This window comes from Pelecanus crispus, chromosome 5 (assembly GCF_030463565.1).
Source record: "Pelecanus crispus isolate bPelCri1 chromosome 5, bPelCri1.pri, whole genome shotgun sequence".
Lineage (NCBI taxonomy): Eukaryota > Metazoa > Chordata > Aves > Pelecaniformes > Pelecanidae > Pelecanus > Pelecanus crispus.
In genome coordinates, this window is record NC_134647.1 from 5,652,726 (window position 1) to 5,678,495 (window position 25,770).

The 25,770-nt window shown below is 39.6% G+C and overlaps 1 protein-coding gene across 3 annotated transcripts in view; it reads right to left on the reverse strand.

Annotated features, from left to right (window-relative positions):
• Positions 1-25,770, reverse strand: part of KYNU (kynureninase) — a 62,914-nt gene that overhangs the window by 16,547 nt on the left and 20,597 nt on the right. For all 3 annotated transcript variants that reach the window (XM_075711179.1, XM_075711180.1, XM_009482084.2), the window contains exons 4-10: positions 25,440-25,522; positions 19,621-19,682; positions 18,148-18,219; positions 16,666-16,740; positions 15,176-15,322; positions 8,838-8,936; positions 7,991-8,064 (exon numbers count right to left, since the gene is read on the reverse strand). In XM_075711179.1, the coding sequence (XP_075567294.1) occupies positions 7,991-8,064; positions 8,838-8,936; positions 15,176-15,322; positions 16,666-16,740; positions 18,148-18,219; positions 19,621-19,682; positions 25,440-25,522 (612 nt within the window). The remainder of the gene's footprint in view (positions 1-7,990; positions 8,065-8,837; positions 8,937-15,175; positions 15,323-16,665; positions 16,741-18,147; positions 18,220-19,620; positions 19,683-25,439; positions 25,523-25,770) is intronic.

Sequence of the window (25,770 nt, forward strand, 5' to 3'; positions counted from 1 at the left end):
AAATAAATATTTCACAAATGGAAAGTGAGAGGAAGGATGGCTTAAAGCAAAAGGGCAAGAAGAAACAATATATGTCGTGAAGTCTCTAAGAAGCTCCTGACTCAAAGATGTGTGGAGATGGGCAAGTAGTAAAGGACAGCAGGCTGTGGACCTGCTTTGCTGGACTTACCAAGAAAGGATCTATCTTGCCCACAACAATGGTGAAGATAAAATAGATTTGACTAAGGGAGCCCAAGGAAAAAGAAAAAATATGAAGATGTATGCCCTGGTGAGACCATCTTCTCCTGGCTGAGCACCGGAGAGATGAAGGTTCAGCCAGGAGAAAAGGGGGGTATGAGGGCCAGAAACCCCATGAACAAGTAGAAACAGATAAGCACAAGCGGTACACCAAGCAAAAAAGAAACCCCCCATGCAGTCACCCCAGTGCACGCACACAGAATGCCAACTTTGCAAGAAATAAAGAGGCTGAATTAACCTGGGCAATGACCTTCCAACTACCTTTAAAAATGCTTATGGTTTGAATCAGGTGCCGGCTGTGATATCAATTACAACATGAGCTGTATGCATGTCCTGGCTAAAGCCAGAGAGGTGTTCAGCCAGGACAGGGACACAAATAGCTCTGGGAGACACGCGGTGCAGGAGACCCCATCTGAACCGGTAACTGACAATTACAGGAATATAGTCCAGGGAACATAAGTGGAAAAAAAGGTAACTGTATTAATGGCACAAAAGCATAATGGCTATCGCCGGTACTTTCAGCTTAGAGCAATTACGAGGCATACCACGATCTCAAAGCACATTCAGTAAGGAAAAATTAGAAGCAATTCCACACTGTGGGCTAATGAACTAATACAAAAGCATGAGCAAATCTCATTCTTAAAGGACATGTATAGACTACAGCTTTAATTGAGAATCTTAGGAGGGAAGCATCATAGAAAGTACCAAAAGTGGGAATCTGAAGTAGAAAAAGTGAAAAAAATGATCAAATATTGAAAGTAAGTCCACATCGAGTAGGAAACCCCAAATGCAAAATTGCATTAGTTCCAGCACATTTCTGCACAGAGGTAAGCGAGCTCTTAAGTGGAAAAAGCAGAAGATTTACTTGACGTTTTTTGTTGAAAATAAACCTTTTTGTCCCTAAGAGAGAAAGGTTCTGTGAGGCTGATACATAAACATATAGATTGAGATAAGCATAAGAGGGGAGATAATGTCTCTGTTTGTGACTAATTCAAGAGGCAGGCAAAGAAGGTTTTCTTACCATCTTGTTAAAGGTGTGTGACACTAGTTTGAGTGTTGCATCCCTGGAAGTTTGTTCAGCCTTCTCTTACTGGGAAAAATCAAGACACAGCAAAGTGCTTTCAAAACCACCTGTGCCAAAGTGGAGAACTGGGGCACAAAGAGCAGGCAGCTAACAACACACGTCCTTTGAAGTGGGGAAAAAAAAAATCACAGCAACCATACAGACTCTGAGGAGAGCCCCAGGATCTCTTCCTTGCTAGTTAACAGGGATGCAAGAGTTGCCCCCAGGCTACATTCACCTTTCCATCAGGCTAAGCCTGTTGGGTTCCTTTCATGTGTTCAAACAGTTGTGTCTTACACCATCTGATGAGAAAAGCTAGAGGCAGCAGATGGGAAATCACATCCACAAGGAAACACAGCCACCTCCCTCTCATTTCCAAGGCTGGGAGTGGGAAAGGGCCATGGCAGAGCAGACTACGTGGTGTATGTCCCTTCAGCGTGGTCCAGAAGGAAATGCATGAGAAATTTGAATCTGCTCAGATCTGACACATAAACTCACTAGTTTAATGAGTGATTACTGAAGAGTGAATACCATTAAGGACCTATTGCAAGAATTTGACCAGCCTCAGCCTTAAAATAAAAATTATTAAAAAAAAAAAAGGGCTGTGACAAGCATCATGCTTTAAATGATGTTTCTTCATATTGTTGGCGGGGTTTTGGACAAAAGAAAGAGCAAGCTGTTGGGCAAAGATTTAAATATACATAAAATCCTCAAATCTGCCCCCAAGATAAGATACCTGCAGATGTCTGCAGCCAAACACACGTATGCTATAAAGACTATTTCGGAGAAGATATGACGCATAGAAGCTAAGTGCTTTTGTTTACTTGTTCATCTCCACTTATGCCAGCATTTTGATGCCTTGATAACAGGCATGAAAAGCAGAAATCAGTCCAGCACCACGCTTTTTAAAAAACACTGCTTTAAATATTTGAGAAATTTGACAGGAACCATGTCTCTGATTTTCCACACGCTCCATTTTAAGGTTTGAGTTTTGAAAACTAAGAGTAAGTGGTCTAGGTAGCATGGGAGTACACACAGGGAATGAAAACAGCTCATTACTTTCACACTTACTCCAACTATCCTATAGGTGACACAGACTTGATACACAGCACATTTACTCGTACACAGTCCTCTGCGTTTACAAGGAGGCGTACAGCTCCTCTCTCAAACACCTTCAAATCTAACCAGGGCAAAGATGACAAAACATAGGGGAAGACCTTCAGGAAGGACAGAATGAGGAGATTATTTATAATGAGAGAAGCAGCAAGATTGCTTGAAGATACGGCTTAATTACAAGGGAGGATTTGAAGGAAGGTAGAAAATGCTTGACAGAGAACAAGGAGACAGTCATGGGAACCACATATAAGGATGTACAGAGCAGAAGAAATAAGAAAGAGAACAGATGATGTGATTGCACATTAACCTCTCTCTTTTTTTCTCCCAGACTCACTCCAAAGTTAAAAAATGCTCTTGGATATTTGCCATTCAGTCGGTGAATCCGAGAACGCACCCCTGCAGGCCCATCATGGGTCTAGATTGGCCTAATAAATCACTTGTCCCAAGACAATGCAATTACGCCTAATTAGCCAATGCCTTTATTCCTAAACAGTCTCTTCCCAAGGGAGGTTTTAACTTTTGGTTTCTAAATTAGCTCAAGGAGCTAAATTGTTCTCATCTCCTTGGCAAAGAAACAGCTCATTTCTACCTTAGTACGTGATACTTCATGCACTCGGGGGACGTGTTGCGCTCCACGAATAGTTTATCCGTATATTAGTCCACACTTTGAGCCCACTAGGACCAGCGACAAACCCTTCTGCAACCAGCAGCGTGTACGCTTCCATCTGTGACCACTAACTTTCCACCTTGTTGCGTTCATACAGCTCCCTGGAAGTCTCTACGTTGCTTCTCCAGATCCTCTCCTTGGCTGGCCAAGTTGCTCTGTTCTGCTAGAACTTTCAGTAGTGCTGAGATACTCAGAGCTCATAGACTCCAAGGGTAAGCGAGACTTGGACCATCTTTATCTATTATTCCTAGAAGCATTTTAAACAAGAGCAGCTTTAGAACTTTCCAATACAGTAGTTATAAAACAATGATCCCAATCTTTTTATGTCTGTCCTTTGCTCCCCAACTCACATTGCTCCAAAGCTACATTATTTTCAGCAGTTCCACAGAAGCTTCAGCTATTTAGTTTGGGGACTATGTGGCTCTAATTCAAAAAGGAGTAATGTGGTATCTCCTCATAGATCAAGAAAATAACTAAAGAAAAACTCAGCTGGAGCTACCAGCGCTGGAAGGGGTTGTGCAAACTCTTGCAAAAGAAAGTTACTGGGCAGAGAGGGTTTGCACTGGAGCAAGGTGGGAATACAGAGCACCTGGAAAAAATGGGAAGGGGGAGGCGTATGGAGTTGGAATAGTGTATTTTTGTTTATCTCATGCCAGGGTAAAAGGTCGCATACCAAGAAGCTGTGCAGGTCTCTATAACATCGTGGCAAGAAGCCATTTGTGCTCTGGCATTTTCACTGGAATCAAGATGCCAAAAACAAAAGTGATCTAAGAGAAAGGGGTGATATCTCACCTCTGTCTACGAAGAAATTTTCTGAAAATACCTTGTGTTTCTCAAAGCTAGTATGAAATAGTTACCTTTTTGTTTCTTGTTCTTTGATACTTTTTTTTTTTTAATCCTATACTAAAAGCAGACATGCTCTTTGGACATCAGCTTCTTCCTGCACATACAGCATTTCTTCACATCACACAAACTTTTTATTTTTAAACTCTACCTGCTGCTAGTTTGTGCTAAACTTAAGTCTTGATAAATCCTTTCATTTTAAACACTAGACTGTGTACAATTTTCATTTAATCCTCTGCTAAGGCTTGTTATTATTCTCCTGGCCGCTTTACATACATTTATTTCCCTTTCATCTTTTTAACTTGTGCCTCACTTTTTCTTAGAGGGATTTGACTAGGACTTTTTTTTCTTCTCCTATCTCTGGACTCTGTGAGTTTGTCCCCTCCTGTCCCTTATGCCAGCTGACAGCAGAGCTGAACTCCCTGCACATTTACAGCTGCAGATACTCTGCTGTGAACACCTGACTTCTCCTGTACCTTCTTTCCCAGGTGCTCAAAAACATTCACATTTCTTTATAGCTAACTTGCTTCGTACATTTTAGTTATCCTTCTTGTTAGAAATGAGGAAATTGAGAAACAGGGGAAGAAAAAAAGAAGGGGAGAAAAAAAAAAACCCCACAAACCAAAATTTTCTGGAGCCCAAAAAGCTAGTCAAGCAAAATTTCAGTATTAGTATGTAACCCTAGCACTCTCTGTGTCTTGGAAACCTGTCTTCCACAACATAACTGCGTTTATGTGGAAACTTGGTGGCACAGGATCAGCCTGCACTGATCAAACAGTTTCAGTAGTGTTTCATAGCTCTGCTCTGTCCAGGTCTTTTTTTATTTGAAACCTTCCCATAGAGAAATCGCCCTAGCACAATTAGCTAAGAATATATTGCATCGTGATATATAGAGCAGGTATTAAAAAAGCTATTTGAGTATTAAAAGAGACTTCAAAGGAGGTGAGATCATGAGAGAATAAGGATATATTGGACCCATATATGTCAGATTGATTCAGTGTTACTGCTCCAGGAAGAAAGATAAAGGACTAGCAAAGGACTACCCAAACATATGTGGGTCCAGGTGTTAATTAGGATGGTTACAACATGTAACTTTTAGACCCATGGCCCTTGCAGTGAATTAGAGAACTAACCCTAGCTAAGCCAGGGAGCACGGGATGGTGTTTGCAGTCACACAGAGCAAGGGGACATACGAGTCTGCATTGTCCACAGCCTCCATCTTCCAGCCGTCAGACCTAAGGATCAAACTTTGCTCTTGGGCATAAATCCTTTTCCAAGTTGGTGGATGACCAACTTTTAAAACTCTTGTGGAAAGCTTGCACATCCATAAAACAGCAATATTGGTGTTGCCTTTTGTCTGCTAGGATGTGACACAATATTACTGAGTAACACCAGTTTTGGGTCATGTAGGTTTGCAGTTCGGCTGCCACAACCTCAGTCTGCAGACTTAAAGCAGAAAGCAGTTTCCGCATGGTTCTAGCTGCTGGTGGTAAGGCTATTAAATACATTAACAACTCACTCTCAAGTTGCGTTTTAAAAGAAAGCAGCAGCAAATAAGTGTTTTGCTGTCCAGGGAACAAGCTCTAGATGGAGCAGTACCCATGGGGAGCCCAGTTTCAGAAACTGGGTTCAACTACAATGTGAGCACCTATTTGCTTACACTGCTCTTGTCAGCAAGACTCTGGGCATAGACAAAAGCAAACTCGTGGAATTAAGGGAAGTTAAAACAAAATACCTAAATGCCTTTGGTGATGGGCAGGAGCTGAGCTGGGGGGTTTAAAATTAAAATTTTGGATTGAGCTGTGTAATTTTCAACAAGTTCCAAAGTCCTTTTTGCCCCAGCCTCAGTCGGTAACAGGCAAAGGCACTTGGCAAAAGTTCTGGGTCTGCCTCTCTGAATTATGGTCAGAACATACGTTTTGATATTAAAATACAATACATTATTTCTATATAAAAAAGAACTACCTAGTCAATAGCTTAGAGAAAATACGAAGGATGAGACAAATTAAAGAAATCTATATAGGCAGGTAAAGCAACTTGCATAATATTGGCCATGAGTTAAAAACAATATTTCAGACACTTTGAATGACAAAAGGATTATCAGCTGGATTGGAATTTAATTACCTGCTTATATGTGGGCTGAGATGCAAAGAAACAAAGCATTTGGTGCTTCTGTTTTTGAACGAAGTTGTCTGGCCACTGGGTGTCATCCTTGATTCAGATGACAGCCAAAGACTTTTTAGATACAACATAAAACCTGCAACTTCCAGAGCAGTTAAATTCCACTCTATTTGATTGTACAACATACAGAAAATTGCTCTGCATTTAAATCAGCTATAAAATTGAATGCTTTGACATAGACAAATTCTCCTTTGTCTCAGCACCTTATTTGGAGACCTGAAATGGCTGGTTGATGCAGAAAAGAAAGAAAAGTAATGCAACCGGGGCATATTAACCACAAACAACTTGATGAGTGATTATCAACTCTCAGGAAATATGAAATAACTATGATTAAATAATGCAAAGGGTCTGTGAAGGAAGTTTGGAATTATACCCTTAATTGGACCCCAGGCTGAAAAAAAACTATTTCATATAGGCAATTGTATTTAAGACATTCAGTATCCAGATTCAGTACACGAGTTAATGACTATGTATGAAGAAGCTGGTTCAGGAAAAACTAATTTAAGCTCTTACCTACAATACCAAGCTAGTACCCTCACAGAAGTTTCAAAATTTCATCAAGGAGGAAAAAAGGCTTGAAGTCCTTGAGTTTTATTTATTCCTCTTATTGCTATTCTGTGATTTCTAGCTGGCCTACATTTTTTCACTGCTCAGCATCTTCCCAGCTCCCCACAGAGCTGGTCCAGAGGTTTGGCCATGAGAAGAATGCCTGCACCTGGCTAACAGGGAAGCAGGGGGAAAAAGAAAAAAAAAAAAAAAAAACACCACAAAACTTTCCAGAAGAAATATCCAGATATTCAGAATATTTTGCCAGTCTTCACACGTGAGGATCGAATCAGCTCACAACAGGTCATATGTCATCCTAATGAGTTTTCTGTTGTGGATGACTGAGAAGAACTTATCAGTGTTATTTTGTTATCTCCTAGGAGTCTAGACAGTCTGAAACCAACACACAGTGCAGTGAAGCTGCTTATTATAATATTATTTCTCTCTGAAACCTGATTTAGTTTGCCTTCTTCGAGCTAGAATAAAAGTGCCAGAAATTTCTCCAAACATTATAGCCAGAAAGAAATGTTTACATTTGTCAGTGCAATAAAAGTATTAATCCTACTGTTCTTAATATACATACATAGTGTACAGTCATATAACATTTTAAATAACAGGGTTTTTGTTTTTGTTTTTGTTTTTTAATGCAGCTAACCTCAGTTGATAGCACAGCTTTTCATGGATTACACAGTCTTTGAGAGCACAGATCTCCATGTAATGCTTCCTAGTTTTACAAGTGGATATAATTTAATGAAAACATGCCAGTATTAAAGAGCTGTTAGACACAGAATTGAAATTGTCTTTGATTTTGTTCACCAACCAAAGACTTCAATGATTTTAAAAAATCCATTTTTAAAGAGAGATGTTAAATATTCTTTTTACATTAAACAGTCTCATAGGCATGATTTAGGTTACTTTTTTTTAATATTATAAGCATTCTCTTTTATGATTATATTTAGTTTAGAACTGGTAGCAGGCTTCAAGGAGAAAGTGCATTTAAGATGTAAGCATGTACATTAACAGTTTGAAAGTTTATAAAATTAGTGTAAAACAACCCATCTGAGGTAACAAATTCAGATAACCAAATTATCTAAACTTGTACTACCATTTTCATTCATGCAGTAAGTCAGTAACAAATATTAGCCCAATTAGTTTTTTTGAAGCAGGGAATTACTTCTGCATCTATAGATATATACATACATATATACATAAATACGTCCATAGTCTATGACTAGGAATCTATACACTTTCTCATTTTTAGATCTCAATTCAAAGAGAAAATATTTTCCCATTTAAACCTCACAGCAACTTTTATTTGGGTATAGAAATACACTTACACTGGTTTAATACTCTGGGAATGCTTCTCATGAATGTAGGCACCAGCAAGGCCTCCTGCTCCAGAATTTAAATACTGCAAAGAATAAATCAACATGTACATGTCATGCTCATTATCTGTAAAGTATAGCTTTTCTTCCCTCACCCTGCTCTAAAAAACAGACTAATTTTAACATTTCTAGTGGTTTCTAACAGGAGAACTTAGCATTTGTCTCAAAGTGCTGATGTAGGTAAAAGCAGATATTTTTTAAGATTAGCTCTAAAAATATCTTTCTTGGCTTGCATATGATGTTTGAAGTCTAACAGACAAAAGGCTAGAAAATTGAAGTACAGCTGAAATAGTCCCATGTCATAATACATATAGCAAAGTCATCAGACAATTCTTCTGACTATATCTGTCGATTCTTAATCTCAAGAGAAGTCAAAGGAACTAAAGATAACTTGCTCTATGATCTGAAGTTATTTAAGTTTAGGCAAGAATGTTCTCTTATTTAGGGACCACTTGAGAAAATCCTATAGCCCCAAGACCTCGGTTTGGGAAATAAGAGAAGATCCTCTGATACTGTGACCACAGAGCAGAATGTGCTTCAGAGCAGATGTTTAACCACCACTAGCATCCATCTCACATCCACAAGACCTTGCAGGTCATTGCCACTATTATCTTTTGGAACCTCTTGTAATGGGCACCGACTTTAATGGTGACTTTATCTCATCATTGTGGCTGGTTCAAAGATTCAGCCAAGTCTTGATCAACAGTTCAGGTAGAGTTCTTACTCCTCTGACCTGTTTTCTGACCCATCATATAAGTGACATTATGGAAAATAGTCTGAAACAATGAATCTATTTTACCTTGTAGGAGCACCAGCAGGCAAAATCTACTCCCCAGTCATGCAAATGAAGCTCTACATTCCCAACAGCATGAGCCAGGTCAAATCCAACAAAGCAACCCTGCAGGAAAGAGATAATTAATATACTACATATCAAGATAATCAGCGCTATCAAAATAATTTTTAAAAACATCTTTAGAGCTTTACTTGCTCTCCATATAGGCATTCTATCAAGTCCCATCTGTTTTGAGTTATTACTAGAAACATGTTTTCTATACCATAGATACATATAGAAATCATGAATCGTTTTGTGGGCTTGCCTTCAAGGATGCTCGGATATGGTTTAGATTCCTAAGTTTTTTCTCATGCAGTGAAGTAGAATCACTTGAAATAAGTATTCAGAACAAATGCATAATTTCCAACCGCTGTATGGCATGACAAGTTCTAGGCAGAGACAAAATAGTAGCGTACATAATGATGCCAGTCACTCATGAACAATTACTTTCCACTATATACTTATACTTGAGGTGTCCCTGATATTTAAACTATGAGGATCTTGCTCTTTGAGAATCCAACTGGGTGAGATAACATCCTATGCAACACATCGATCTTTAAGTACTTTTGTACTTGTCCCTAAAAAGTTACAAAAGCATTCTGTCGTTTCTCTGTAAAAAGTGTTGTATTTGTCATAACTACAATTTGCATAGGGCACTGGGGCGGGGACGGACAGGACACATAAGGACCACAGATGTATAGATCAAAAAATAGCAGTTTTACACACAAAATAACCACTGGATGGCAGCATTTCTAAACTAAAAAGTTCTTCCAAGCTTTGCTATTTATTTAAGCGCGGGGAAATAAAACTGCCTTTTGTGCCTGGACTACAAATGAAACACTATTTTGCATTTTGCTTTTAAAACACAAACAGCCTGTTTGCAAGCAGCATGGTAGGAATAAGAGTGAGAGCACAGGCTTCAGAAAAATCAACGTCCAATAATAAAACAAAGGGTTTTTTTAAGAACCTCTTGCGGTTTCTTGCACAAAGGGAGCCTTAGCTAAATTATTTAAATGGTACTTTGGTATATTTAATCTTCTGTATAAACTACATAACAATTTGAATGAAGCAGCATTTTAAGAAGATGTGACACACTAATTCTAATGGAAGCGTTAGCGAAGATATCAGCTTGAGCAGTCGCTCCAAAACGATGGGAAGAAAACTCACTGCCATAGCATTTGCACAATCTGAACATTTGGTCTTTAATAGAACCAAAGTTCCAATAAATAGTCTTGCCTTCACGCCATTTGTGGCTTATCTTCACAGGGACACTCAGAAGTGAGTTAAGACAAATCAACTGAAATGGTGAAGCTAATGCAGAGAAGCTGAAGCACACTGAGTGTCCATGGGAACATTCTCATTCAGAGATAAAATGGCCTTGGTTCAGAGGAATAAGCTACAGCAAACTAAAGCAAATCTGCTATTGAACGAGAAGGTTTTCATAGGGTTTTGAAGCATTAACTTCAAAACTTCAGTTGACTGGATTTAAACATTTACAGGTATCCCTTCGTACATACGTCCCCCACAAACTTTGCTGAAGAACTGCTGTGAGAGATTCATCGGTTGCAGTGGAAACCAGGAACAACAAGATATGCTAAGAGTCTTGCAGAAGGTATGTGTCTGGCAGTACAGTGACAAAATTAAAACAAACAAACAAAATGGTAGTTACTCATTAAAAAAAGCCTGCAAGAATTGTAATTCTATGGTAAGTCTTGTGTTAAAATCAGTTGTCTTTTCCCTGTCAGTAACTGATAAACTTTATTAAAAAAAAAAATATGTTCAAGCACAAGATGGCAAATCACAAAAAGACAGTAGAGGGAAGGTAGGACCAGGCTCCTTAAGACACCAGCAGGTTGGATGCCCTCACAGTCATGGTAGTGTAACGAGGCTCCATAGCCATATCTATACCTGTAACCTCAACACCCCCAGACTTCCCTGGGCACTGACACTGGCTGGAATAGGACAGCTTGCACCCACACCATGGGCTCGTAGCCTGCAAACGGGATGGGCACCGACATGTCACCCATGGGTCATCTTCCTGAACTGCTTTAATTGCTCCCCAACGCTTTGAAATTGGTTGATAAAGCCTACTGTGCACTATTGAACTTACTAGTGAGGCATAGCCTGAAAATCTGGGTTCGGTGCTGGCAGGTTTCCTGCATCATCTCAGAAACACCCACTCGCACCATTTTGTTCAAGTCCTCATCTGCAGGATGGGCGGTGCTGGTTTGCTTTCTCGGGGGAAGCGTCTGGCACTCGAGTCGCACAAACAGCAAATGTTTAGCCACACAGATTGCATGGGAAAAAGTAAAACAAACTGAAACAGCTCTCCCTGCACAAGCCACGCAGAACAAGGACTGCGTGGGAACGTCGCTTCCCCAGACTGGGGGGAAAACAGAGCTCTCCATCTGCTCTGGGCGAAGAGGGGGACATGTGCTCTCCCCTGCCTCTTCCGTTTTATTCTAACATCTAAAAGTCATTTCTGCAAAGTGTCTGGGTAGCTGCTGATAACCAGCAGGTAACAACTCAGCATGGACAATGACATTTGGAGAGAGGGAAAGAAATGACAGCTTCACACCAGCAAAGCTGGGACATTTAGAAAGAGAGACAGGAAAAGAAATGAAGATGAAGGATCTTAAAGCTCTTCCTACTGGGACTCAAGAGATTAAAATACTTTACATACGGTACAGAATCAGTGGAAAGTACAATATAACTTATGAAATGAAAATTGTATTTGAAAGCTAGAGTCTCCTAAAAGTCATCCATTTCTTTGCTTGTAGAATAATAAAACGATTCAACCCCCTCCATCCTCTAGAGTAAGCTCAAAAGTATGAAACAAGGAAAACTGTTACATCCTCTTCAGCCTGCTGATGAGTCTCTTGCACAATACGTAGTAATTTTGATTTATCTGAGAGACCCAAGATGGAAAAATAGCCTACGGTAATTTTTCAAGCTTAATTTAGTTCATTTAATATTTAATGACTTAATGAAGCTGTCTATGTGCAGAGCCTTCACTCTGGGAGGAATCTTAACGTACGCAGAGAACTTAAGAAATTGGCTTAAAAAAATGTAAAAGGAAATCAGCAACTTAATTCATAAATGATTGACCTCAAGAATCCTAGGACATTTTCCAGACCTGAGCTTGCAGCTCAAATCTCTAGCCAATCCCTGACAGGGCACAACACTGCAGGATTTTATTTCAATTGTACATTAAAAGCATTATTAAGACCATCTGTGTAGGACTTTTCTCTCTACTACACTAGATGAAAAGTGATTTTTTTTCCCTCCTCTTCTCAAATGACATTTCTACCTTGTATTTTCCCCTTCTGACTTTCTTACTTGTCAGCTCTCCCCAACCTATTTTCTGTTCAGGAGCATGGGGTCATTCACTACCCTTCATCACCAGGAAGGGGACCCTTGCATTTCTGCTATGAACAAGACTTCTCAGGCTCTTTTAATATACATTTCAAAGGATTTCCAGCCTCTCTGTGACAATGTGTCATGTAAAAGACAATCGTTCTAACCACTGCTGGTTTCATCAGGTCCAGAAGCTCTTGAAGGAGATATGGTCTTCAAGTCCACACACTTACTGTCCTGAAAGCTTGCCAGCCTGGGGACAGGGACTGGCTGGATGCCACCAAACAGAAATTAAGCTCACATACAATACCTAGAGGCTAATGACTCTGGTTCAGCAGATTTTTTTGTTCACCTCTAACCCAACAGCAGCTCCTAATATCAGCTCTGACCTGGGAGATAGGAGAAGAGCCAATTGCTTTTGACGATGCAGCATTTTGGGCTTTTTAGTAACCAGAAGCCCTGAGACTAAGAGAAGGAGCAGAATCCAGAACTACCTCTTACCAATATTAAGACAACAAACTTCATGAATCACTGATTTTGTAGCTGTTCAAGCAAATATTTGCCACATGCAGATGTTTAAGTGTGGTGTAACAGTACATTACGTAATGGTTTTGTAAAAACATATAAACATCACTTAACCTGGGGGCAGAATCCATAAAGACATTGAGCTGACTGTATGTGACAGTAGGGAAATAAAAAAAAAAAAAAGGACTGGCTCATGCTTTTCAAGCCTTATGGGTACTCAAGCAGTTCTTCAGGCTGAATTACTTTTTCTTTTTCAGCACACTAATGACATTTTAGGTCATGAATCTACCTGGATCCCAGTCCTACTTGCTCTACCCACAAAGAGGCTGGCAATTCTTTTTTTTTTTTTTTTCAAAAAAGGGGAAAATCTCTGGAAGAAGAGATTCACTTCTGCATTGACCAGCTGGGTTAGCTCAGTTGGTTAGAGCACGGTGCTAATAACGCCAAGTTCACAGGTTCAATCCCTGCTTACTGCAGTGGGGTTGGGCTCGATGATCTCTCAAGGTCCCTTCCAACACAAAGCATGCTATGATTCTATGCTATCCTATGATTATGGCATTTCTAACAAGCATGCAGGTGGAAACAGGCCTTTGACATCTATCTGTGCCTGCTGGAGTACTGAACTGCTGTCAGAAATTGCTCTCTCCTTCAGTAACATGATACAGTATCTGCATAAAGCGTGCAGTGTTTTTGTGTATATCCATGTGGAAGTACATACCCCTGAGTTAATAATATTTTTGCACTGCCTTATAGAAATTTTAAGCTCTCTGCCAAGTCCTGGTTATCTCCTCAGTTAATATAAACATGAAATGCATTTTTGCTCCATATAATAAACTATCAGTGACTATTCTTCCCCAGAACACAGGTTCTCAGCCACTTTGGGGTAGTTTATAGCTTTTAGTGAAACTGCATCACTTCCACTGATCCAAGCATGCATTCCACAGTGCAGAGAACATCCTTAGAGAGGCAATAAAGTGATAGGCTTTTCCCAGGTTGTTCATATTTACAGTAGAGAAGAAAGATTTCTCTCCCAGACACCTTTCAGACACTTCACAGAGCAGATTTCGAGGAATAAGCACTGCAGGCACGTAGGCATTGGCGGCTGAATGAAGGCTTTGCTGCCACCAAGAGTGAGAATGAGAAGAGCAGTGGGTGGCATTGTGCTATTAATAACCTATCTTCCCTTTCAAACATTTCAGCATAGCCTGCAGATTATTTGTGGTCAGCAAAGTACTGGAAGACCTTCAAGGAAGGCACCATGAAGGTGTTGCTTTTAGAGGTACATGGAGCTTATATGCAGACCTGTTTCCCCCTGCAGCCGACTCCCCCTATTTCATTCTTCTTTGGATTTCTGCATCCGTGTCAGAAGGCAGTCTTGTTTTGTAATGTGTTTGGGACCAATTTGGTTGCCAGGTGCTGCTCTGTGAGAACATTCCCTTTTTATATCCCACGGGCCCTGCACTAGCTCTCACACCTGCTGTGCTCTCCCAAGGGAGACTTTACCATCACTTTCCAGCGGCATAACTTACTCCCTGACCTCCAGAAAAACTTCCACTGCCAAACCTACAGCAACAGAAGATGTATAGCCTGATGTGAGCCAGGAACTTCTCCAGAGAGTTAAAACATCAAGTATACATAGTTAGCTGGTTTGCCAAAATCCAGTGATGCTAAACAAGTTTCTCCTTGAGTGGTTTAATCTTATATGAGATAAGGTACATCCTATAAAAACTGCTCCTACGTCTTGTGACATTCTGTTGATAAGAAGACTTAATTAAAAACTATTTTCTCTTGGATTCCTGAGGCAAATGAGATGGTTAAAGAAGTTTTACAGCTATGTCCACAGAGCACGCTGCCTGCAAGCTCCAAAGGCTGTCATCATTAAAATACAGTCCTCTTGCAACGCTGATGTGCTCCACATTGTGCCTGTCTCCAAAAAACTGATCAGCTGAGTCTGAACACTGATGGCTTCATGGGCAGCTCACCTCTCTGCTCACTGGGGGCAAAAACTGCCACAGCGTGGCTGCAGGAAAGGAGGAAAATCGTGAAAGTCTGCCAAAAAGCAAAAATCTAACACAAAGTAACTTTTAAAGACAGATTAGAGCTGTGATTACCTCCTCCTCTTTCTCCACTGAACCTCTTGAAATTCTATCCTTCAAGAAAAGCCCTGTAGAAGTTAATAGTCATGAATTATGTCTCCATATAGTTTAAGTCACACCTGCAAGATTGCTCTCACAGGGCTATTTCTTCATGCAGTACACAGCCCCCAAAGGATCTTGGCACAGAGTGCTTTTACTTTTTATCAGAGCCCCACAGGTTTCCACATGGGCTCTGTTTTGTTCTGCAAAAAGTAGAAATTAAAAATATTTTGCAAGGAAAATTGATCTAAAATTGGTGTTAAAAGGACAGCTCTGGAGTAATCCTACCTTTTCTTGGCCAGCCTTTGTTATTCTAGGGATGTCAAACAGCTGTCCCGTGTAGTACTGCACCCCACTGAACAGAATGACAGCAATAGAGTCCCCTTCCTTCTCAATTACAGCAAGGATGTCTTCAATCTTCAAGGTCTCCTCCCCCTAAAACAAAGTTAAAGCACACATTTTACATCAACCCTGGCAGTAATGAAACTGTCATTTCTTATTTCATAATCTATATTTTACCATGAGCTGTGCTGCTTGCATAAGGAGATCAAAAGCAAATCCTTAGCACGGTAATGATATACAAAGGTAGTGCTCTGAAGTAGCCTATGAGTTAGTTACCTCAAAATAAAAAAATCATTAGCAAACTTATCTTGAAGGTGCCAGTTACAAAAAGTCTATTCACTTCATATTCTAGCCTGCTTCATACTTTTTAATATTCCAGACAGTTTTAATTTACAGTTAAAAAAACCTGGTGCAAACAGCATATATAATGGTTTTTATGTCATCTGAAATTTGTGACACCCACAAGACTTGAAAGTTGCCTATCAGTTTCACTCTGCGCTTTTCTGATAAACTTCGCATCCCACAGGAAGCTATTATAAACCTGCCATATTTATATTTCAAAAACAATAAGTCTCACATCATCAAAAGTACAAAAATCCCCAAACCTGGAGTCATTAAATATAGAGGAATTTCAACCAAAAAAAAACCCCACCCTAATTCTCGATTCTTTATAGGAAAATTACTGCCCCATCCTCCTCCCGTCTTCCTAGCAAGGGATCATGTGAAATATACCACCATCTAGGGATCAATTAGACAGCAAAAACCTAGAATTAAATTAGACTTGTTACTGAAAAGAGCTTGGGCAAGATTGTTGAATTGCAAGTAACTGTTATTATCTCAACAATCTTTGCAAATCTATCAAGCATTCAGGAGTGGGCTCTTTACTCACAAGATGACTCAGATTTCAGAAGCAAAAGGTCACCATCAGTTTATAGTTAGGTGGCAAAGTTCTTAATATCACAAAAGTGAGGCAAGGCAGTCTTTCAAATTAATCTGAATTGCATATTACTCAAAGCAGACCTTTCCCTTAGTCTGTGCTCATACACAGACTGCTGTTGTTCATGTTATGGCAATCTTTTACCTTAGGACATTAAAAGAACATTGGGGCTTCTTAATGAGCTACTCTATTTTGCAGTTCTCTCAGGATGCTGTCAGGTTTTGCAAACAGGAAAAACAGGGGAAATAACATTTTTTTGTTCTATAAAGCAAATGCACTAGTTGAACCAGACAATTATGAAATGGGTTCTAATACCAAAAAAAAATATACACAGAAACAGAATACGCTATTCATAAATTTTTACCTAAAAGTATTAGTAGGAATAGATTATAACTTCTGCAGGCAGACACTAGAATATTTGAAAATGTATGACTGCTCTCCTGTGAATATGCTTCTGTCCTTAGCAATAGCAAGCAGAACAGACGTATTTCTCACCAACCTCCCGTGGCTGTATCATGAGCATACATTTCTCCACATCAAGCCCGTGAAGTCGAAGTTGGGACTCAACAGCATACTGGAAGAGATTTCCATACAGAACATGTTAGCATAGTTATGTGATAAAACAACTAAAAGAAAAACACATCAGAACTTCAGAAAAGGGATCCAGATGCCTGCCTTTCACTAAAACTGAAACACTTGAAAGCCTAATCCAACTCCACTGAAAACTTTCTAGATTTCCTTTGGTTTGAAAAAGATCGGAATTTAATTCACATCATCAGACAGCAAGGATAAAGTCAAAGCCTAAATCCTACAGGATAAGTTAATGGAGCAGATTGAAGGTAGAAATGTGGTGGAGGATGTGTTTTACCAGATTCCAGCAAGCAAAGCCTGCACAGATAATAGCCACGGAGAAGACTGAACATGACCTCTCCAGGGGCCCAGGGTACCCGCTTTGCTTGGTAGCACATGCTAAATCCCAGGCTGTCACGTATGCACTGCTGTCAACGCAAAAGAGGTTTGGCCAATGCATATATGCCGTCCCATGCTGTTCTCATGTCTTAGATTTGCTGCACAGCTGGGAGGAAATGAGAGCTCTCAACTCTCGGGCTATTTTGAAAATCCTACCCACCGATTTTATCAATAAATAACGGTTCTGGAGATAGCATAAAAATAATCGAATAATACCATAAAATAGTTCAAAATTACATGACAGGAACTGAAGTGACGGCAGTTGCACAGGTTATTACTGAAGTGCTGTAGAAATTTAAGTAGATGGAGTCCAAATGTACAAGTGCGCCTGGAACAAATGTGGGATTAGTATGAACATTATTTAAAATAAAGGCAATCTGAGGTTTATACACATCTGTGCCGACATCTTCATTACAAATAAACCTGTTAGTAGCTTGAGTCATTTTTATTGCACCTTAGAGATCAAACTTGTTATCAATTTCCACGAGTTTACAGAGTTGATGGTAAAATAGCAGTGGGCCACAAACCCAAGGATTAATTTGCTCTAAGCTGTGATGCACAGGCTATTGTCTTCTATTTTGTAGCAGACAAATTATGTTTGAACTAGTAATCTAAAGTGCTAAGAACAAACATTTCCATCTCTGTCTGGGGATATATAAGTGTTAATGTTGTGAGTTTGTATTGATTTGGTTTCATAAAATAAAACAGCAACAAGAATTAATAAAACATTTACAACTTTGGTTGATTTAGGCCAGTAGTTTGCTCAATGTCTTTAAAAAGACTAATAAATCAATGTACCCATTCAATCTTTTCCTCTTGTAACATTTTTTATTTGAACAAAAGGAATAAAGCTACGATCTGTAAAACATGCTGAGCTCAAAAGCTTCTGACAGATTTTTTATTGTAATGTTACTTGGACAAGATGAGCTAATAAATATTCAAATCAGGCTACTGATATTCTTTGGAAAAATAGGATTAATAATACAAATATGGTGAAATATTAATTTCTTACATGGTCAGAGGGAAAGGCTCTGGCTTCTAGAAGAATTTTATAGCGTCTTGGAGTAGGCTTAAAGAAAGATAGCTGTTAAGAACAAAAAACAGAAAGATATGTTGAAACGTATCTAAGCAGAGATGAAAGAGATGCTCCCAGTATATAACTTAATAAAGACTGTTTTACTTTCATACAGACTACAGAGAATCCCCCAGAAATTACAAATATTTCTTTGCCCATATAACATTTATCAAAGTAGGAAAGCATTATAATACTGTATTCCATATATCCTTAAAGGCCACAAAAATCCAGCAGTGAAAACTTGCACCTACAGGAATCAACGGCAAAGCTTTGACGGTAGCCAGGGAAGCGGGGATTTCACCCAGCTCCGTCCCACAAGCAAAAGCAGCAGCTGAAGAGTAGCAAACAGTGCAAAGGAATTGGATTTCCATTCCTGCCCTGTGACATTAGTTATTACATCATCCCCTCCTCTGAAACAAGCCTGAACAAGGACTGAGCCTTCTGCAGAGACCTCAGCTCAGCACCTTTAGGTGAATGGCCTTTCCTTCACAGTTCCTTCCGTGGAGACAAGCCGGGCTTGCCACCATGCCGAGAGGCCTAGGAGAAGACTTACAAGCCCTCCTGTTCATGCTAGCAGTGGTTACACAGAGCTCAGCACGGGCTGGGCACCTGAGCACTTTGCCATGAGTCTGGCTGCATTGCACCTAAGTGGCTTGTACTTAGCCCCATCCTTCCCTGCTTCAGGTTTTTTTGATTTAACAAAGGTCAGAGACATGTTACAGAGAAGCAGATCAGAGTGATAAATCTTTTTGTGTGAACTACACAAAATGAAGCTTCACGCCTTCATTCAGCTGAACCAAATCTTTGGTAATACTAGAGAACCAGAGACAGGCTGTATGAACCAGCAGGGAGATGTGCTCATAAGGAAACCACATCAATGGCCACTATTCGATAAAAATCAAAATCAGATGCTTTAACACGTTTTAGGGGGGTATATAAATATATATAGAGAGAGACCACAACTCAAAATGCCATCTCTTGTATGCTACTGCATTTTAAGCTTGACTGAAATTACAGTTTTGTCTTGCTCACAGGTGAACTCTCGTTTCATAAACTTTGAAATTTGGTGTGAAATTCACATTGGAGAAGATATTTGTAAATGTTTCTTAAATAATAAGATCTCCTTTCTGAGGACTGACATGTAGCACATGCAAGAACAACTCAAACTTTCCCTACAGAGTCCTTGAAAATATTTCTCTGTCCAGCTTTTCTGCTTAATATTAAGTAGAGCCAGGTCTTACACAAGCCAAAGCATCATTCAAGATACAACTTCCAAGGCTTAAGAAAAGTTAGATTATCATCCAGTGCTGTCTTTGTGAGGTCCTCGGAAAACACTTTGCTTATATTCACAAAGAAAGGAAAAAAAAATATTTGCCAACACAACATCAAATAAACATCATAAAGACGTACCATCTGGAGGTGCAAGTTAACAGTTAACCCATTCATTAAGGCTACTTCATGTCTTTGGGCCCCTGAAACAATAATAATAAAAAAACCTGGTTAGGGGTTTTGTTTATAATTTCAGAGAAATCTAGTACAGTGTTGAGAAAGCAAAAGTATGATTTCAGTCAACATTTCTCTAAAGACTGGAAAGTAAACAAACATTTGAGGTGTTATCACAATGAAGTAAAAAGATTTCTTGTCTGACTCACTGCACCACACTGGCAGGAATATATTTATTTTTTTCAGGTCAGCCACAGAAAACAAAAAACAATGAAGTATTTCCATTTCCCAGCAAAGCACCAGTAGATTTATTATCTTTAACACCTCAGACAAAAATCAGGTCAGAAGGCTACATGCAAAGCAAGACTTGCAGCCTTATTTTTGTCATAAGTTTATATGTAAAGCAAGTCAGAACACATACTGAGAAAATCATCTATTGTAAGTGGTTATTGTAATGTCAAGCTAAATCTCATCCCTAATAAAAAAAAAAAAAAAAAAAACAAGCAAAATTGACCTATTGAATATAACAGACCATTATTAATGTAGCAACTTAGCAAGAAGCAGCCATAACCATATAGCTCCAAGGACACTACTAACAGATGACTTTTGGCTACAGCTAATCACAGGCAGAGCTAATGGAGTAACAACTAATTGTTATTACAAAGTATTTAGTAACAAATTCTCAAACCCTTATCAACCAGTGGTGAAAGGTTTTAGGCAGGACAAGGGACTGCGTGTTGGGCAGGGCGCCACTGAGATATGGAGAAAATCAATTCCTGTTTCTTTCCGTTTTGCCTGATGTCTGTTGTTGAAAAGCAGTAACTCATCCTTGACACAAATCAGTGCTTTGAGAGTCTTCTTCAAGCTGGAAGATGGGCTCATGTGCCTTGCCCTAGTCATCACCCCAGAAGTGGAGTTGGCCGAAGGTGGAGAGAGGTTGCAGACAGGGAGGGATGAAGACAAGTGTAAGCAGACAGGGAGGGCAATAGCCACCCTTGAGATAGATAAGGAGGAAAGGAAAACATGATGTTGGGGTAGAAAGGGTAAGGGTAGCCACAAGAAATGGAGATATGAATCCTGGCTTTCTCCTGTCCCTGACTTGGAGGGCACACAAGGTCCCAGCCAACATGGGAGAAAGGCAGCAAGAGCACCAAGACACTCCCACCATATCCCACAGAGTTTAGGTTCATGAAGTTACTACTTTGCCAACCTAGGAAAAGGCATAAGCATGGGTTGAACTCAATACGAGCAAATATAGCCAAAGAACATGGAAATCTATAATTCGGAAGGGTTTATACATAAATCCTTTCCAAGCAGACCTCAGTTTCTGCCACCACAGGAGAAGCCAAGAATCATTCTGATTGAGGTATTCGGGGGCCTTTCTTGGTGTTGCTGAAATCTCCAAGTATGGGACAAAAAGATTTGTCAACAGATGTCAGTGACTCCAGAGGATCTGTCCAGGGGATGAGCCAGGAGGAAGAAGAGATGTCATCAGTAAGTTCCCTCCTTCAGACACCAGGAACACCAAGTTTGTGGGAAGAAACATAAGTGGACCTAGTTCTTCATAGGGGAATATTAGCTCTTTTCCTCACTTAAACTCCTCTCCTTTGCTTTCATTTCTTCTCTCTGATAGCGTTGCATCTGCAGGCTCCATGCTGCTGGAAGAGGTCACCTTGTGGCTGTTCTATTGCAGATACAGAAGACAGCTAGAGAGAGTGATTGCAGCTCAAAACAGTATTATTTGCAGTCTTAATATTTCTATGGAACTCTTGAGGCTGAAAAAAGGGATAGCATCAAGAAATGGTATTGTTCTTATTTCTCCCTCTGCTCCTTCCATGAAATCTGTGGCTTTCACGACAAATTCTGCACAAGCAATCCTCTGCCTGCTGTACCATTTCCATATAAAACAAATGGTTAATCTGTAGATCACTTTTAGCTGCATGCTAGCATCCCAAATTAAATATGACACTACATTTGTCATGTAAGTCTTGGTCTTCTGTAAATTATATATTTATTAAAAGCTTTCCATTATTGAATTTCATGCTCACAAAACAAACCTCATCCGTGTCATTGGAAAACTGTTATCCTCTATAACCTGCACTGCGTTTCAGAAAACAACCTTTCTATGATCCAATTAACCTATTACAATATTCAAAGACCCAGCACACAGGAGGCAAAATTGTGTTTGCTTTCTTTATTTCCTAACTTTATATCGTATCTGCAAGACAGGCTAAAACCTGTATGTTCTGCTTGATAAATTTCCTCTTTAATAAAAGGAAGCAGCATTTGCAAAGTACAACTTCAGAGACAATTATGATTGCGTTAGGCAGACACTGCCATCCTTCTCCTCTCTGACTGCAGCGGGAGCCTGATCCTCAGCAGAGTAAGTAAAAAGCATTTTGTAAAATGATTGAAAAAAGGCTAAGGGTCCCAATTCTGAAAACAGCTTGGTTATTCCAAATAATCCTTATCACTCAAAGTCACTACAAATCTGCTAAGCACTCAGTCTTCCCTCAACAGAGACCTGCCTGAGCACATTGTACGGCAGCAGCCATACAGTTAATCTTGTTCCATCAGAAGGTGATCCTGCCAAGGTTGTAATGTTTTAATAAAGTCTGGTAGGAGAAGCCAAGATTACCGTCGCCACGTTATGCCACTCGGCGTGAGCATAGAAAAAAAGCTTTGGCCTCCACTGACCTTGACTCTGTATTTCACAGTGTATTTACTACTGTAACTTTCATTGAACAAGAAAATGTGACTGCATTTAATAAGCAAGGTGTTATAGCATTATAAACCATTAAACAGACAAAGATATTTTACAGTCTTTAGTCCGTTCCTGAATAAATCTCACCAAATAGTTTTTACTTACTACTACTACTTAGAGTGAGAAATGACAATCCCTCCTCCTCCATAACACATTAAATATTGAATAGAAAACAGGGTAAAATTCTGTTTATGTTCTTACATTAAATTCACTAAAAAAGGAAATTCAGAATTCACTCAACTCATACATACTCAGTATAACACCTTGCTGTGGAAAACAGTACTTAATTGAAATACCACATTGGAAGAGAGCATTTTAACATAACATTTTTCCTGCATTTATTTTCTTAACCTTTTCACTATTAGCTATAATTTTAAAAATCAGATTTTGTTACAATGCATCCATTATTTGGGAATTATTAATTCATTTGCATTCTAAGAATCACTCACCTAGGTCCTGAAAAAAAAGCTATGAGGATATTATATAAATAAAACCCTGCTGGCATGGGAATCCAAGGGCCAAATTTTAACCCCAACCACATTTTGTAGTTCAATTAAAGTCCAAAAAATCCGGAGAACAAAGTCCAAACTGATAATGTTGACATACCCTTTACTGCTGAGGAAAACAAGATGACTATGAAACCCTTCCCAATAAAGAATTTTGAGAACAAAAGTAGGTTAATAGTAAGGTGACCTCAGTCATCGTAATTTTTTTAATAGAAACTTTAAAATATATGCTTAAAATTAACAAAGTTGTAATAAGTTCATTGCAGTCTGGCCATTGTGATAAAGAAAGCACCAGTGCCATATAGAGTTTGGAAAAGAAAAGAAAAATAGACTGATAAGAAATTAGATTAAGTTTAAGCAAAGCTCTCATTTTCCTCTCCTTACACCCAGAATACTTTTAGTTAAACAACTATTATAATACACACTGAGCTGGCAGCCTCTACAAGACAGATGGTTAAGGGAAAAAAAATCCCAGCCTGACTCCCTGCTTTCTGCAGTGACTCTTAACCTAAAGCCAAGGCCGAGCTGATGCTGGCACCGGCACTGGCGGGCGGGCGGCGCGTGGCCTGCCCCGATACCCTGTGGGGAGTTCACGGGGGCCCACGTTTTGCTAACAGAGCAGTGGCAAACATTCACAGAAAGTGGTGCAGAGAAGGATGGTAGTTCAGGTGCTTCAAGCTGCCCTTTGGGGGATCTTGACCCTCTCTCCTGGTTACGTGGAGAGCATCAAAGGTCTTCCTTGTTACTTTACTAATTTAAGTGCCTGAAAGCATGTAGCGTGACTACTTTCCCATTCTTATAAGACAGAAGACAAATTCTCCACCCTCCAGTTAATTAAGTTCAAGGTTTCGGATTTAAAAGCCATTACTATGCATCGGGCTAGTTGTGTGACAGGTCACATCTCCCCAGCTGCCCACAGCTTCCCAGTCATACCCTACCAGAATCACAACATCCACTTGTCAGGAAAGATTAGTCAAACTGGAGAAATCCCTAAATCAGCTCTGTTTAGCATTTCAACACCCTCCACCCCTTTATATTCTCACATTTTTATGTTCTATGATAGCATACAGATTAATCTACTGGGCTTGCCCTTGAACGTAATAGAAACCAAGAAAAGTAATTTCTCAACCTCCTGAGCAATGCTAGGTACTACAGTAGCAACTTCCAAAATCAGAACAAACAATCTGCATTTTCATTTTTATTTCATTCTGCAGATAGGATCGCTCCACATAGACCAGTGATGCCCAGTCTAGCCATGCTTAAATTTATGTTATCTGAATGTTTACATCATGGATAGACCAACTATAACAATGTTTTCTTATATTTGCTCTGCTCCAATAATAATGTCCAGTATTCTAGCTATTTGGAAACTTCATGAAGAAGTCAGGAAGTGACTTTATTTTAAAATAAATAAATAAATCTGTTATGAAACAATCCTTTATGTCTCTGTTTCCAGTTGTTCAGACCCCATTTGCCTCTCCTGAAGGAGAAAAACCATAACTTTCTCATTGAACACTTGTCTATAGTTGGAGGAGAAATTATGAGACAATATCTAGCACACAGTAGGTCAACTTAACAGCAATATTCTTCCTTAGTGAAGGCACAAATGAACACTTGATAATTCAGTTCAGACAATCAGTATTGACAGTAACATTCAAGAGCTAAATTGAAATACTGGCCAAATCTCACTAAAATCTACCAACCCAGCCTTGACAATGGCTGTAAGGGTTGGGGAGAACAAGGGTCTGTGAGAAACCCTGCCAAGATCATTTCTCTTCCCCCTTCTGACAGCAACAACTCCGAAGGAAATCCCAGTGAAAACTTATTTCGGCAACTACACACAGGTTAGAGTAAGAGGCGATAGAGGAAATTTGCATTCAGACTCAGACGACTGCTTTCATGGCTGGCAAACTCACTAGGAGAAGTCTCCAGGGCTCCTCCTCAATCTCTAGGATAACCAGATGCATTTACTGCCAAGGTCCTGCAGCACTGCAGGCTCCTCAAGGGGTACAGCAGGGTAATGGGGACTTACAAATAGCAGGTCCTGGCCCAATTATCTGCTTCATTGACATAAGCAGTTCTCAAATATGAGGCTGGATTTAGTGGCAAGGAAAGGAGGGAAAGCAGAAAATGTCTAGATAGAAATCATTTTTCAAAGGGGAAAGTTAATTGTTTTACTTCTAGGAGAGAGACTGAGAATCTGTAATGCCAAGTGCCCTTTAAAAGGACTTCACGTGTTAGACCAAGTGGTTTATCAAGCTCCAAGAAAACCTTTGCTACAATTAGTTTCATGATATGCATATGCTCATATACTATCGCATACGTTCATCTCTTAAATCACTTGCAGCCTTAAAATAGTGTTAGTCTACACACAAGGCAGTCAGAAAAACTACTTTAAAACAAAAGAATGCAAGGAACTAAATTCTGGTTACAGAGTTTCAGGAATTTCAGTCTTAAAAGAAACCAAATTTGTTTTCGTTTCTAGAGAAAGATTTTTCCCTGCAGTTCACACCTACCAACCAGCTCAGCCATCAGGTCCAAGATGCACTCATCTGCCAAAGCCCACGGACGCTGACCATTGAAATGGCCATGAACACCTCTGAAAAGGAAGAGGCAAACGATGAAAACATATACTGTTCCCTTTGGATCAGTCCTAAGGAACATACCTGACTTGGAGATCCCACATTTGGAGGAGGGAGGAGGAGACTCGCCTAAGATGAGCACGGCACTTTTATCATGCCACTGAAGCTCAGACCAAATGCAATTCATTTGTTGTTTTTTTAACGGGTTTTCAATTGCTTGAAAAATATTTATTTTGGCCCTCAAAATTCCTCTAGAAATCCCTCA